Source organism: Echeneis naucrates, chromosome 5, assembly GCF_900963305.1.
Source record: "Echeneis naucrates chromosome 5, fEcheNa1.1, whole genome shotgun sequence".
Classification (NCBI taxonomy): domain Eukaryota; kingdom Metazoa; phylum Chordata; class Actinopteri; order Carangiformes; family Echeneidae; genus Echeneis; species Echeneis naucrates.
Genome location: NC_042515.1, coordinates 10,825,363 through 10,839,947, shown reverse-complemented (window position 1 = coordinate 10,839,947; position 14,585 = coordinate 10,825,363). Strand labels below are relative to the sequence as shown.

The 14,585-nt window shown below is 41.0% G+C and overlaps 1 protein-coding gene across 2 annotated transcripts in view; it reads right to left on the bottom strand.

The window, feature by feature from the left end:
* Positions 1-21: 21 nt before the first annotated feature.
* Positions 22-14,585, bottom strand: part of cacna2d2a (calcium channel, voltage-dependent, alpha 2/delta subunit 2a) — a 133,272-nt gene continuing 118,708 nt past the window's right edge. Inside the window, exons 21-40 of one of the 2 annotated variants that reach the window (XM_029501182.1) lie at positions 14,521-14,582; positions 12,758-12,834; positions 11,580-11,598; positions 10,131-10,132; positions 9,614-9,674; positions 8,661-8,758; positions 8,301-8,391; positions 8,130-8,192; positions 7,855-7,958; positions 7,615-7,713; positions 7,308-7,399; positions 7,161-7,208; positions 6,983-7,054; positions 6,746-6,898; positions 6,542-6,594; positions 6,023-6,078; positions 5,577-5,700; positions 5,172-5,281; positions 4,815-4,897; positions 22-4,127 (exon numbers count right to left, since the gene is read on the bottom strand). In XM_029501182.1, the coding sequence (XP_029357042.1) occupies positions 4,005-4,127; positions 4,815-4,897; positions 5,172-5,281; positions 5,577-5,700; positions 6,023-6,078; positions 6,542-6,594; positions 6,746-6,898; positions 6,983-7,054; positions 7,161-7,208; positions 7,308-7,399; positions 7,615-7,713; positions 7,855-7,958; positions 8,130-8,192; positions 8,301-8,391; positions 8,661-8,758; positions 9,614-9,674; positions 10,131-10,132; positions 11,580-11,598; positions 12,758-12,834; positions 14,521-14,582 (1,590 nt within the window). In that variant the 3' untranslated portion in view covers positions 22-4,004. The remainder of the gene's footprint in view (positions 4,128-4,814; positions 4,898-5,171; positions 5,282-5,576; positions 5,701-6,022; positions 6,079-6,541; positions 6,595-6,745; positions 6,899-6,982; positions 7,055-7,160; positions 7,209-7,307; positions 7,400-7,614; positions 7,714-7,854; positions 7,959-8,129; positions 8,193-8,300; positions 8,392-8,660; positions 8,759-9,613; positions 9,675-10,130; positions 10,133-11,579; positions 11,599-12,757; positions 12,835-14,520; positions 14,583-14,585) is intronic. The other variant, XM_029501181.1, reaches the window with a different exon arrangement.

Here is a 14,585-nt window from a genome sequence, read left to right as displayed (position 1 = left end):
AAACACCACACCACGCTGAAATGAAGTGAAAAATATGAACAATATTTAATAACTGATTCTCTGTAATAAACAATTTGAAAATATTTTACAAGGAGTCACAGACACAATATTTTACAAATTTTGCCCTCTTCTTCTTCTTTTTTTTAAGCTTCATCTGTACAAAAGAATGGAGCGACATGGACCAGTGCCCAGAAAAGAAGGAGCGAAATCTTTCACACACACACACACAAACATTCACACTCACATACGTACGAGAAAGAAAAGAAACGGAAACAAACGCAGAGAAATTAAAAACATTTTGACTTCAGATTTCAAACTTATCAACAGTGCTGTATTCCTATATATATTATTTTGACTTCACTTAAGATTTGACTGATTTTACTTTTTTTTTTTTTCCTCTAGATGTTATTTTTTCACACACTTGTCAAACATGGTCACATAGCACCAGACTACAGACTACAGAATCACATACACACGTGTCTTTCCCACAGAGACGTACCGACAGAGATGCAGCGAGGGGCGGGAGGGGGCTTTGCAGAAAACGCTCCTTTTACTTATTTTAGGGGCGTGTCCCAAAGTGGCCCCTCCCCCTTGTCTCCCAAGCTGGTCCAATTTTCTATTTTTTCTTTTTTTTCCCCCCTTTGGTTTTTTTTTTTGTTTTTTTTTTTGTTGTTTTTTTTTTTTGGCAAAAGTATATTTATCAAATCACAGCAATCACACGTGTGCCCACTAAGAAGTCATTTCCTGTCAGGATGCACACTCAGGTGTAACTACATTGACTTCCTCCGTGACTTTCTGTTTGACAGGCCCGTGCTGCTCTGTGGAGACCCACTCCCTGAGCTTGCCTCTGACATCCTGCCCGGTCACAGGAAAAAAAAAAAAAAACTAAAACACACACACAAAAAAAAAACTTGCTCGATGTTACTACTGTCTGGTGCTTTACATCTCCCAACTGGGAATGAAGTGTCATTACATTTTTGCTTAAATGCGTTTGTGGGAGCTTTGTGCGTAGTGTCTTGGTGCAGGTGCACAAACCGTAGGCCTATATATTTATGTCTATGTGTATGTGTGTCTGATTGTAAGCATACAGAGCCGGGAAAAGAGAGGAAGTCGCAGGGCGTACATTTCCACAGGCACGTGTAGCGTTCATTTACAGATAGTGGAAATAGGATAATACAGGCAGAATTAATGGCACAGGACAGACAAACTAATGCCAGAAAAGTGAAACTGCATCCGTCAATCAGGCGACCCTCGGCTCATACCCAACCATGCTAAGAACCAAAATGTAAATGCTAATCTTGATTTTCAATTTTTTGTTGTTTTCTTTTAGCCTTTCTATTTATTTTCCCCAGTTTTCTTTCTCGAGAGCCGCCGTGCAGTTACTGTGCCAGCATATTTGTCCCATCGAAGAGTATCAACAACTGTACAGCGTGTGTGTTAAGGTTCAAATCGTTGTGTGAATCTTCCCACCTGAGCAATACAGTGAGGTCTGTGAACATTGAAGGCCGGGGTTTTTTCAAATCTTACAAACTCCCACCTACTTTCAAGCATCGAATTGAACAAACATCAACTGATATTGAATATCGATATTAAATCATTCCAAGACGTAGAAACACAAAACTCGAGCTCACTTTACTTACCAAGAAAAAACCCAGGGGAATTACTCTTTTGGACCGAATTTGTGTGTGTGTGAAATAGAGTGTAGATGAAAGGAGTGGGGGACATATCAGAGCTCTGTATTGTGTAAAACTAAGGCAATTATAGAGGCTTTGTTATCTATGTTGCATTTGTTAAACACTGATGAACTACACATTCTTTCAGGCACCTCTGCTCCCGTATTGTAGATCAATATTTAAGCCGACAGATGGTTTGATTCGGTAAAATCCCTTTTTTTTTTTTCCTCACTCCGCAACAACACTTGATTTTGTCCTTTGCAAACATATGAGCAGGGAGAAACAGCTATGCTACCACAGCTGTCATCCCTCACACACTCCGTTTAAAAAGACATTCCCTGTGAGGGGGTTTTAACACAAACTAACACACATACATCCATCCACAAACACATACGATTCAGGCAGAACTGTAGCAGTCAGGAGGCCCTAATAAAAGTTAAGTTGCTGTATACTGATAGTTTATCATAGATCTATACATGGCTTTGTAAAGGAACGGTATAGTAACTCCATACAATGGCAGTCAGGTGGCTCTGAAGGGGCACAGTAACCACAGCTGAGAGGGCAAATACATTAAGCTAGAGCTGCTCAGTGTGATGGCTCTGTGTAAAGCTATATCTATAGCCAACAGATTCAGTCCCACAGGCTCCAAAGCCTCAAAGATGGCTGCTTTATGAAGGTACTGTACAGTTGCTCTACTCTTACACAGCCAATGCATTCCAAAACAAAGTGCGTCAAGGCACTATGAAACAGAGCGGCTCCTAAACATGGGAGTCTAAATGACTTTTCACACATCTTAATGATCAAATGACGGACTGTGACGGATTACAACCAGAGTACTACCGTACGTGATCACCATATTTAGTGGCCTCTTCTGCACTTTTGTTGGAAATGTTGATAAGCCCCAATCCCCCAGCAGCGAATGGTTTTGAAGCTTGAACAGCATCAGTCAAAGGTAAAATTAGCCCCCAAAGGAAGAAGAAGAAAAAAAAAAAAAAAGACTAGCCCAAAAAGAAGAAAAACCTCACCTTTAACTACTATGAGAGAGTCACGGGGCAGAGAGCTTGGTGTTCTGTGAATAGAAGTTAAGCACGTATACAAATCGTGATATAGAGGTTAGTGGAGAAGCCTCATGAGGATTGGCAGAGGTGAGCTTTTCTATCAGAGGGTTCAGGTTTTTTTTTTTTTTTTTTTAAACATCAGTCTCAACCAGAGGTCAGCGTGGTCAATTGATGGTAAGGAGAATACTACACAACATCGATGGTACTTCGTACCAAATCTGCAGTAACTGAATGCTGACTCATATTTTACAGCTTTTACTAGTGTAAGACAGATAGCACTGGCCGCAAAGAGGCAATATAAGGAGGAATTATGATTATCGTTGTGTAATTACACCAATCCCCCAGTGAATGTCTTTGAAAATATTAATTTATAATTGGGAGCTGCACAAAAAGAACCAGCCTTCAGTTTCTGACCACACCTCCTCTCGTGGTTTATCCTAAATCTAAATCAGAAGCCATGTCTTCTTGTGTTTTGGCTATAAAAAATAAGACAACATGAAAGTTTATCTCATTTTGGCAAGTAGATATAGTGCATAAATTAATCCATGTCTTTTTTAGGTTAACACTGAATTTCCTTTTCAAATTAAAACCTAAATATACTGGATGGTTTGAATATTCATCACTTCAGCAGTTTATACTTGACATTTTGTGTATTTGACAGTTCTTATTTTTCTTAGTTTTCTTTTATGGTGGCTATTAGTGGCTGAATGGTCCACAGCCCATTACGAGAGGTGAATGGCAGAGTGTTGAGACTCTGAGATGGACAGAAGGAGGAGGTGGAGAAGTCCCATTGTCTGTCTAACTGACAGAAGTGCAGGTGGATGAGACAACCTCAACTCTCCAGTCTGTGTGTCAGGTGGTGAGACCTTTGTCAAAAAAACTGACATGTCTTCTTTTCCCCTCTACCCTCTGTGGTTGGTGGACGCGGTGAGGTGGCTGTGTGTATGTGTATGTGCACGCGTACGGTGGGGGGGGGGCTTCATTTTCTTTTTTTTGAATGTTGTCTCTGATGATCCAGGTGGTCCGTCACCACCAACTCTTCCAGCAGATGAAGGTTAATTGGCTAAGGACACAAATGTCCAGCAGTTGTCACTAAGCGACACAAACTGAAGCAAGCTGGGTAGCGCGGCACTCAGGGCTTCCGACTTGCTGTGATGGGAAGTCCCATTATTACCTATGACTATATCAGGGGGGAGAGGCAGGGGAGCAGGGACGGAGGGAAAGGAAAGAAGCTGGGGAGGGCTGAAAGAAGGCGAGGTGGAGGAAAATGCAATTAATGTAGTAGAGAGTGGATGTGGGGGCTGACAGCCGGATAGAGGAGCAGCAGCTGGATGAGCAGTAAAGTGGAGAGAGACGGACGGAAAGAGTGGCCTCGCCCACAGTCTGATGTGTTTTCCTGCAGAGGTACAACAAACAAACAAACAAAAAAAGAAAACAGTTGTTATTGTTATTTTATTGTTGAAAACTGTGACTGATATTAATTCCTTATGCTTCGTTACATCTATCATCTGACTAATAACCATTTTTTAAGCAGGATGCTCTCTATTTTTTCAAAGAACTGACCAATAGGAAGCTTGAATGAATATATTTTAGATTGTTAACAGAATAGTTTGGAAATGCATTCACTTAATTACTATATTAAATGGCAAGATTGATAACGTCTATGGCCTGTTAATGTGAATATACCATGGACTGATGAGCTTAGTTTAGCTGTAAAAACTGAACTGAAACTAATAATAATAATAATATGATAAAGAAAGCTCAGTACTTAACACAGCTTCTAATTTATATTAACAAAAAACATACAATTTTCTTATCTAATTTTAAGCAAAGGAGCAAATAAGTGCATTTGTCTAAACCTAAGCAGCCAGAAGAAAGGAGAAATAAAACAACATGATCATGTCATAAGGTCCCGGTAATCTTAGTGGCATTCTGTTTAAGTAAAAAAGCCAGTTTGAATCTTTGTAATGAGCTAAAAAAATATGACCCAGTCATTTACAGATTCTAACGCAAATATCCTGCTCTTGATGTTTAACCTAACTGGCACTGTGAGCAGAAACCAAAGCGAGTCTGAAAATCTTACAGCGATGTTATTGTCAAAGCAGGTGGACGGTCCTTTTCGATAACGTGCCACAGCCATTTCTTCACAGGGATTTTCCTCCACGTCTGGATATTGACTCGATTAAGAACAAAATTTGAAATTTGAAATTGATCCCTTTTTCTTTTCTCAAGCATCTAATCATTTGCCCATTCATTGATTCCTCATGCGATGTCTGGTGATAAGCCACGTGATAAAAATTGATTCATTATTCATGATAAAAATAACCTGGAAATGAGTGCGAAACGTCTGTGTTTCTGCAGGTATGTTAATGAGATAAAATCGTGATTAGACGGTCTGATTTCCTCTCTGCCAGCTGGCAAACAATGTGAAAAAGGATACACTCCTCCTCCTCCTGGGACAGCCTCTCTATCTCACAGGTGTTGCATGGCATCTTCTCTGCCACCACAAACAGTAAGTTGGTGTTATTTATCCTCTTGGCATGAATCAGCCTGCAGAGAGACAAAACTCAGTCAACACTCCCCGCCACCCCACCACTGCTTACATCATGCGCTCATTTGCTAATGGATCAGGGAGACTCACAAGACAGCCTTTTGAGGCTCATTTAGCCAATGATATGACGTTTCATTAAAGCTGATGTGGTTTAATCATGGATAAGTTTATTAGCTCCAGTAGAAGGATCTGTCTCTGTAACTATGCATCTGTCACAGTGAGCTGAATGTGCGTGCGTGTGTGTGTGTGTGTGTGTGTGTGTGTGTACGCATACATTTTTACATGTGCACAGACCTGGAGCAGTTGCCACAGTCCTGGAGTATATTGTAGGAGCTGCTGAGATTACTTAAGTAGTACTGGGTCTGAATCATTACACAACTCCGCTCTTTGGAATCGATTCCGTCTGCATCCACCTCATCTGCAGCATCACCAGTTCACAGAGAAAATTCATAAAGTCACAAAAACTGATGCCTACAAGCTCTGTTTCTAAAAATAACGCGTAAAGATTTATGCCGACACTTGGAAAAAGCTGTAAAACCCAACACTTCACAATTTGTTTACACAGTTTAAATATACAGCTTTTGCAAGTTCTGTCACATCTGTGAAAACAAATGTAACCAAAACTATACAATTTTAGAACACTGAGGCTTTTGTCTAATTGCTGCAAAGCTTGATGACAATTTAACAAAATATGCAAAACGATAGTACGATTCAGTAAATGAAAATCCCGTTGCACCCACCTGTGACGAACCAGCTATGATAAGCTAATCCATATATAAACTGCTGAAACAAGGACCTGTGGAGACAAGACAGGTAATGACGGTAAATGGAGGTAAATAAAGAAATGGGAATAGAAGCTTTGATCCCCCCCCCCCCACCCAAACTGAGTCTAACTGTGATGGAAACAGAATTGGAGCACAACCAGCTCTGGTGATTTAACTAAACTGCTTTTAACCCAGACGCTAGTACATCTCTCCTCTGTCCTCTACTGTCCAATGTGACTGACTGTCAGCGGCAGAAGAGACGCTCTGTGTAAATCTGCAACATTAGCAAGAATCTTCGAATCGAACCATGACACACACATTTCACTTCAATGTCTATGAAAATCGGATGTTTTCAGACTTCAAAGGTGGTGAAGCAGCAGTCTTGAAGGACAGCTGTGTGTCAGGTGCTCGGTCTGAGCTAACTGAGCACAAGCCATAAAAAAAAAAAAAAAGTGCTTTTCAAACTTACGGGTAAGATATGGTACAGGTACTTACCACGCGGCTGCTGATGTCCACCAAGCCAGGTTTACAAAATCTGCAATTGTTGGCTGCAGACAGAAAAAAATGGAGGCGAAATACATGCGCATTTCAAGTCAAATATCCAGTAGTGTCTCTGTATGTCTAATATTTAATCCAGAATATTTGCTGCCCTTCATTTAATGCACCTTGTCCTTTCCGGTGCTAAATTATTGTTCTTACCACAAACACCCCTCTGGGCGCAGCTCCGGCTTCACTGTTGGGCATCCGTTCACACACAGATTGGTAGTCAAATGACTGCTTGCGGTTGTAGAAAGAGTTGTTGTAGAGGGCGTGCATCAAATAGGGATCAACATCGCTGAAGAACATTCCCACCTGTGGAGGATTAGAAACATTGTTCAGGGTCAGTGTAAAGATTCGAGAGGCGGCGGCGACAAGAAACCGTTTTATTAACTTCACCTTGTTCCAGTCGTCCTTCTGATTGGACATGATCAGGAATCCACCATCGTCTATTAAATAACAAAGGAGATCCTGCACACAGAGGCATAAATGGGCTGTTAACTGGAAGCACGGGGAAAATGTGTTGAGGTTTGATTCCGTTCATAGGAGGATCATTAAAATATAGAGAAATAATTACATCACTGTTGGCCTCACAGTCCATTTCACAGCCTCTGTTCGGTCCACACTGCCAGAGAGTAAAGCAAGACATTTGAGGATCTTAGCATTCAGTGAGCATTACTAATGTAAACACTGGATATTTTATAGTTGTATTTCAATATGTCACCGTGTTTGAGCCTTGACGATTATCTGTGTGGTTACTGGCAAGAATCTTGAACTTGTCGGTCCAGGCTTCGAGATCTAGTTTCACGCCGACCACTGAGAGAGACAAAGTAGATCAATTGCAGTAATTTCATAAAAACAAGGCTGAAACACACAAAGTCAGAACAAAGAAAATCAGAGCACAAGCATGACCACGCAAATTAACAAAAAATAAAAACAGGAAAGCGTAATTATGTGTAAAACGCTCTAACGCATTTTCTTTAAGATCTATAATTACAAAATGCAGCATCCTCTTTCAGGCTTGAGCCCACCTGCAGGTTTGATGGTCTTTCCTCCTATTGTGATTTCCACAGCTGTGCTGACCAGGATGCCTATGGTGTCATTCTCTTGGTTCAGCAGCTCATCCCTGACTGAAGGAGAAAAGGTATATATATATATATAAATGTGTGTGTGTGTGTGCGCGCACGTGTATAGAGCATTAGAGACAAAGAGCCAAAGCATTACAAGGCTCTGTGTGAGATATATAACCCCAGACTAAGAACATCATTCACCCGTTCGATAAGGTGCTCGGAAGATGTAGCCCTTGTTGTCCAGACTGCGGCGGTAATAGCTGGCATTAAATGGCTCAGGGTCCTCCTCCCATGTTTCTGCAGCTCTGAGATTTAAGACAACAGACACCCAGTCTGTAAATTTGTCATGTGCAAACTTTCTACTCTTCTACGTGCATATGATGATTTCAAATCCTTACAACTAAGTTAGAAACACAACAGAACTCCAGAGCAACTGCAGCTCAGACACCCCATTTTAACGAAGTAAGTGCACTCACTTGTTCGGAAACACTCTTGTTACACCTCCATCTGTCGCAGCAAACACAGCTAGAAAGCCATATCTAAATGCCAGACAGCAGAGTAGAGACAGAAAATGTGAGTCAAAATCTAAATCGGATCCACTGTCTTATCTAAAATATTAACTTCCCCAAGTTTGCACTAATACTCACGTATTCAAGTCTTTATTCTTCCACACTTTGTCAACCAGCTGCCTGATGATGCCAGTGTCCAGAATCAGGTTATGAAGGAGCAAATTATCACCTAAATATAAACACAATGTTGGCACTTCCATATATATATATATATATATATATATATATATATATATATATATATATATATATATATATAGGCAATTTTCTTTTCATGTATATAATTAAAAAAAAAAAAAAAAAGTTAAACATCAAACTTCATTTGCTCATGTCCTTTTTGTACCGAAGAGGTTGCACTGCCAGGAGGCCATATTATAGCCTTAACAAGGTTAATTTCTAAAAGCACTACTTTGTGTGTGTGAAGACAAATACACTCACATTGTTTTGAGTCTGGTGTCACCTTCTCCATAAGAGCAATAAAGTTGAGCAGGAACTCCGTGTTGTTGTTGGACAGTTCCAGATCATTGCAGTACTCCCTGAGGTACACACAAGACATTTAAACTTAGCTGAAGAATGTAAAAATAAACATGAATACAGCATTTACGCCCTGCCTGTCTCATTTGGCCTCTACAGAGGAAAGCACCACACAAAATGGAGAGGCGTTAAATCATAGAAAGGTCATTTGAAGCCGTCTTGTGCAGCATGCATGTTTTCAAGCTTAAATGAAAATAAGCAAAAACACCTGTCTGTCAAAAGCAAATGTGGATTGGACTGCAGAGTGCAGCGCAGGCATTACAATGAAAAATAGATTTCTATCAGTGTGTCACAGAATCCAGGATGCTGCTGGAGGATATGATAAAGGAAAAGCACATGCAAAGAGGATTTCAATCTTTTTTTCTCGTTACACATTTTAACATCCAATACCAATTTTATTTTTCATGTTGTATTGTACAATCAAACCAATAGTTCCTATAAACATCTCTCATTTCTCATTTTCTACCGCTCATCTGTCAGGGACTTTGGCCTATAAACATCGGTGCAATACAAACATGCAGCACCACAGTAGCAGCAGGCAAAGCTGATTTTCTGTGTCTCTGGTACTGCGATGGAATGAGGGGCAACTTCTCTGATTCTCTGTACAAACCCTGTTTATAGGACTGGCCAAACACAACACTCAGAAATTACTGAACAACAAAGGAATGAACCCGACAACACACACAGTAACAACTCAACGTCACACAATTAACAGAATTTCAAGAAAGCAGATGACAGATATAAGATGCTGAGTATGAGGCGGGAATAGGACAAAATAAAGGTGTGTTGTGTGTCAAAGACAAGACCAAAAAGTGACGACCATCAATGACATCAAACATTCACACAAACATGGCTACCTGGGAGCAATGAACACATGTCCTTCAGACTCAAAACTGTTTGGCAGCAGTGATTCAAAATCTGCAACAGAAAGGGGAAGATTATCCGGGAAGAGCAGTGGGCAGAGCAGTGGGGAGTGGTGGGTAAACAGCAGCTGTTCTTCAGAGGTGCAGGGGCGCAGAAGGGAGTTTACCATAGCAACACTGAGGTATCATGGGAACACTAGCGTTAGCCAATATGGTGCCTAAAATGGAACCTGACTGTTTTTTTTTTCCCTTTCTTTTCACAAGCACTCATATCATTTGTTTTTTGTTTTGTTTTGTTTTTTTTTTTCAATTTGTCGACAGAATCTCTGATTCATTCGGTTTCAGTCTAAAGTATTTTGGATGTCTGAGAACTGACTTTACTGGACATGATGCGTCAGGAAGGAAGTTCTCAGACAGATGAGCCACAATGGGTGCTTTTAGATCAGGCAGGCATCAACATGGCCAACTATTGCGGGGGGAGGTGGGTGAAGGTCCTGATGGAAGTTGTCACCCCTCAGACTGGCAGAGCAGAGGACTCAAAGAGACACATAATCGGAGGAAATGCATTGCATTGTGAAGGGCATGTCATAGGGCAACTTAATTTCATCTAGCGTAGACAAAACACACAAAATAGCAACCGACATTAAAGCCACAACAGGTGCGTCAGCGATGAATCCAACAGCTTGTTTTCTCATTATGTCATGACCTGGAACTTTGCACAGCAGACAAATCAAATATTTTGTTTTAGAGCTACAATAGAGTGCCCAGGTAGTTTTCCGCCCACAATGCCGCACAAATCCAGGGTCAGGTTTACGGAGGAAGTGTTGGGCCATGCCCCTGACGGTCTGAGGGGTGAGGGGGGAAGGAGACAAGCTGATGGAGACAGGGAGTACAGAGGGACGACACAGGAGTCAGGCGCTGCGCCGTGCGGCACCCTAACACCTGATAACATGGGAAAGACCTGGGTGGCAGGAAACAGCTCAGCACTGTAGGGTCAGTTTGCAGGGTGCCGTGCCTCCAGTTGTAGACGAGACACTAAGACAGCTAAGGAAATGTTTTATTTCGTAAATAGACCAATAATTATTGGCCTAATGTAGACTAATGTTACATTAGAATATGACCACAAGAAATCCTGATTTACATTACTATGAACTTACTATGAAAGTGCAGTAATTCGAAGATATTTCCTGATATGTTGACATTAGTGTCTGTAACATCCTATAGTGGAAAACTATTAGTCTTTTTACTGTGTGAAGACATTAATAATCATAAATCTGATCTGGCTCTTGGAGGAAGTAAACTCTGAATACCTGAGCTTTCGTGCAAGGATTAGTTAAGACATTTAGGACCTAATGACGCTGTAAGAAAAAGACAGAAAGATAGATAGAGACAAGATTGAAAAAGAACTAATGGTAAAGGAAGAAAGAAAAAGAAAGTGAGAAAAGAGAGAAATATGGTCAAAGAACATAAGAAGACAGTGAAAGAAAGAGACAGAAAGAAGAGACAGTGTGAGACAGAAGCCAGACAAAACCCATTTTGGAGCTATCCACAGAAGGTAAAGGATTAGGAGGAAAGGTGGACAAAAGACAAGTTTAAACAGAGAACATGAACATGAATATCTGTCTTCCTTTGGTGCAGAAGGCTTTCTTTTTTTTTTTTTTTTTGCTTCTGGAGCAGCAGATACGTGGGGAGGAAGGTGAAGTTGTGGGACTGGAGGAGCCGTCGTGAGAAATGTGGAATCTGAGCTGCAGCAAGAGGGTGAAGAGGAAGAGGAGGAGGGATAAAAAGAAGGAAGAGGAAGGGGGAGGAAGGAGGGGGGAGGGGGGCAAGCAGGCTGGGACAGGTGAGGGAAGAGGGGAGGGCAGCAGGAAGAGGTTCAGGACGAGAGGTGTGGGAAGGAGGAGGCAGCGGTAAGGAATAGGAAGTAAAGGTAGGGAACGTGGACCAAGATGGAGTATACTTGCCCTTGGTGTATGGCACTGTGTGGATCCATCAGAGAAGGGGTGAGCAAGAAAAGAAACAGGGGATCGGGTGGGAAGGGGGGGGATCACAGACAATATTTTATTCAATTATTGTTTGAATAAAAATATTGTTTTCTTGAAAGAAAGAAACCAATTTAAGTCAAACAAGACAAGAGAGAAAAAAGAAATGAAGAGCAAACATCTTATTTGCAAGAGCAAACAGAAAACCAACAGAAGAAAGAAAACTGGGTAGATCCAGAAAAGGAACACAGTAAAGACGAAACCAGTAATTGTGAAAAATAATCATGGGGAAACCAAAGATAAATCAAATGAACTAGGAAACGAGGAGAAAAACAGGGTCCGGACAAAGAAAGAATGACAGAGACAGCATGTGTCCCCATTCAGACCCACAAAAAACCCAAACTCCCACATTTGACGAGCCCTTATCCTGGGCTGTGTGGGAGTTTATCTACTGAATGATTCTAAAGCTGAGAAACATTGCACACAATCCAAATAAAATGAAATCATAAAAAAACAAAAAATAATAATAAAGAAATCACACACGTAACAGAAGGAAGATTCCCAAAATCATAAAAGGAGTGAAAAGCATGCATATTTTCACAGAGTTTTCAGAACATCAAATACTTTGAACACAGACGCTTCAGAATCATTACTTGGTGGAGAAGAGGCGAGAGCATTTGGCAAAAAAAATAATAGCACAAAGGTCACCATTATTTTCACCTGAGTAACACAGTAAAACCACAGCTTTCACCTTTCTGTCAGTTCAGTTATTTTTTTCTTCAGCCAGTGTGAAGAAAAAACATCACCATTTTACAGCACAGCATGAAGACAGGAGGGAACAGGGGGCAGTAGAGGAGGCAATAGGGCAGGGGGAGGGGGGGGACTCAGGTATGATCCTGCCTATCAGAGAGCGTCAAAAGGGGGATAATAGAGGGGGGCAGAAGGGCAGGGGAGAGCTGGTGACGCCACTCAGACACCCCCTGTGATGATGTTGACACCCAGGAGGAAGGACTGAATAAAAGTGTAAGATCATATTTGGGAGGGAGACAGAGGAAAAGAGTGGAAAGAGAGAGAGAGACAGAGAGAGAGAAAGAGAGAGAGAGCTAATAAGAGTGAGACTGAGAGCAAAGGATGCTGGGTGTTCCCGGGTACTTACACTGCACCTGAAGGATCTGGTCACTCAGGTTGGCCTTGATGTGGTTTTCACTATATGTGGGCAGAACCAACCCTAAACTGAGGTAATGAGTCAGATGCAGAAAGTCAGGAATACATGAACACATGATGAATGCCAACACACACACACACACACACAGATGCTATTATTTATAGGTACTTATTCCATCCATTTCATTTCTGCGCTCTCTTCTTACTGCTGACCTCCACTGGACTAACTTCAGCATGGTTCAGGGATGAGGAAGGACACTCAGACTTTACTGTCAGGTTAGAGGTGGCACTACACACACCTCAGACCACACCCCTGAATCCATCCATCCACCTTTCAACCAGAAAGGGCAGCTCAAAGTTTTAGCTTTAAACATAGTCAGTGTTTTTAAGAAATCCGACCATTAGCTGATTCTTGTTAATGGCGCACTCACACATATACATTCAAGCCAATGGTTTCTTGTTATTCCAAAGGCCAACAGGTGGCAGCATTGTGATTGATAACAAGACGGCTTCCAGAACAGTCATTCAAAAAAATCTGCGTTGAAAAAGTATTGAAATTAGGATAAGATTTATTCAACACATTTCAGCTAATCTTTTAGCCCTCAGGGATTCAGTATTTGTTTTGTTTTGTTTTGTTTTTTTGCCGCTGAGGACCTTTGAGTATTTATATAAATAAACCTATGGGCTAATGGTTATAGGATGGGAACATAGGCGAGCCTGCAATCTTTTCAATAAAGTTCATTTTCTGTTCAGTTTGTCAGGTCATCTTTGGTGCCTTGTAGGGAGCAGGGCGGCATCCAGTTGTTTCTGAGTGAGCCAACAGTTTCTGGAACAAGTATCCCCTGCATCACATCCAACATGCTTCATATATGGCTAATTGTTTGCCAAAAAATTCTTGATTGATGGTTCAATTTATTGTGACGATATGACAATGTGGAACAAATAGTGGAATGTTTTCACATCTCACAGATACACTGAAATTGTGTTTCTAGCTTCTAATGACGGGTTTAATATTTTGAGTTTAAAATTCCCTCTACTCTTAGCTGTTGTTCAGTCTCGACTGTCTGCTGAGGGAAATGTCTGTCTTAGCTGATGACCTTTGTTTTTCTTCTTTTTGGTGCTGAACTATATAAATATATAAAACATAAAGCAAACAGTTTTACAAGTATAAGCCAAACCTTCTTCCCTATCCTCTAAGGTAAAGATAAATTAGAGCTTTGACTGTCTGACAAAGGTTATAGTTCACTCTTGCAGACCATAGAAGTGACATTGAGATTCTTAAATAGACTGGAAGTTCCCTTCGAGTTGAATATTAATTGAATTGTGGGGCGAGAAGCTCATACGGTCTCAGCCTGGGCCAGGCACACTGCAAGCAGATGTAATAAAGAAAACACACATCAGGCATCTGTAGGACTATTGAATATCATAAACAGTAATTTGCCCAATGTTGCCTGGAGGAAAAATCATTATGATGCAGCCTCAAATGCTCAACCAAGTTTTGAGATTAATAAACTGCACAAATAATTTGTGTTTAGAGTACTGTTGAGGATTTTTACGAGGGATGATGAATGGCTCTTTAATTTGGATGGCTCAGATGAATTATTTCATGCAAATACAGGAGGAAAGCTGCATCTATTAGGCTTAAGGCTCAAACGCACAGAATAAAAATATCAAAGTGGAATTTCACTCACTCAGGTTCATGTTGCAAAATCTTTTGGTCTGAGGTCAGTTGAGGATGTCTCATTTCAAGCCTACCTGTAATCTGTACCATCCACAGGCGTCCACGTGTATGTCCGCATGGCTTCATCGATATACCTCTG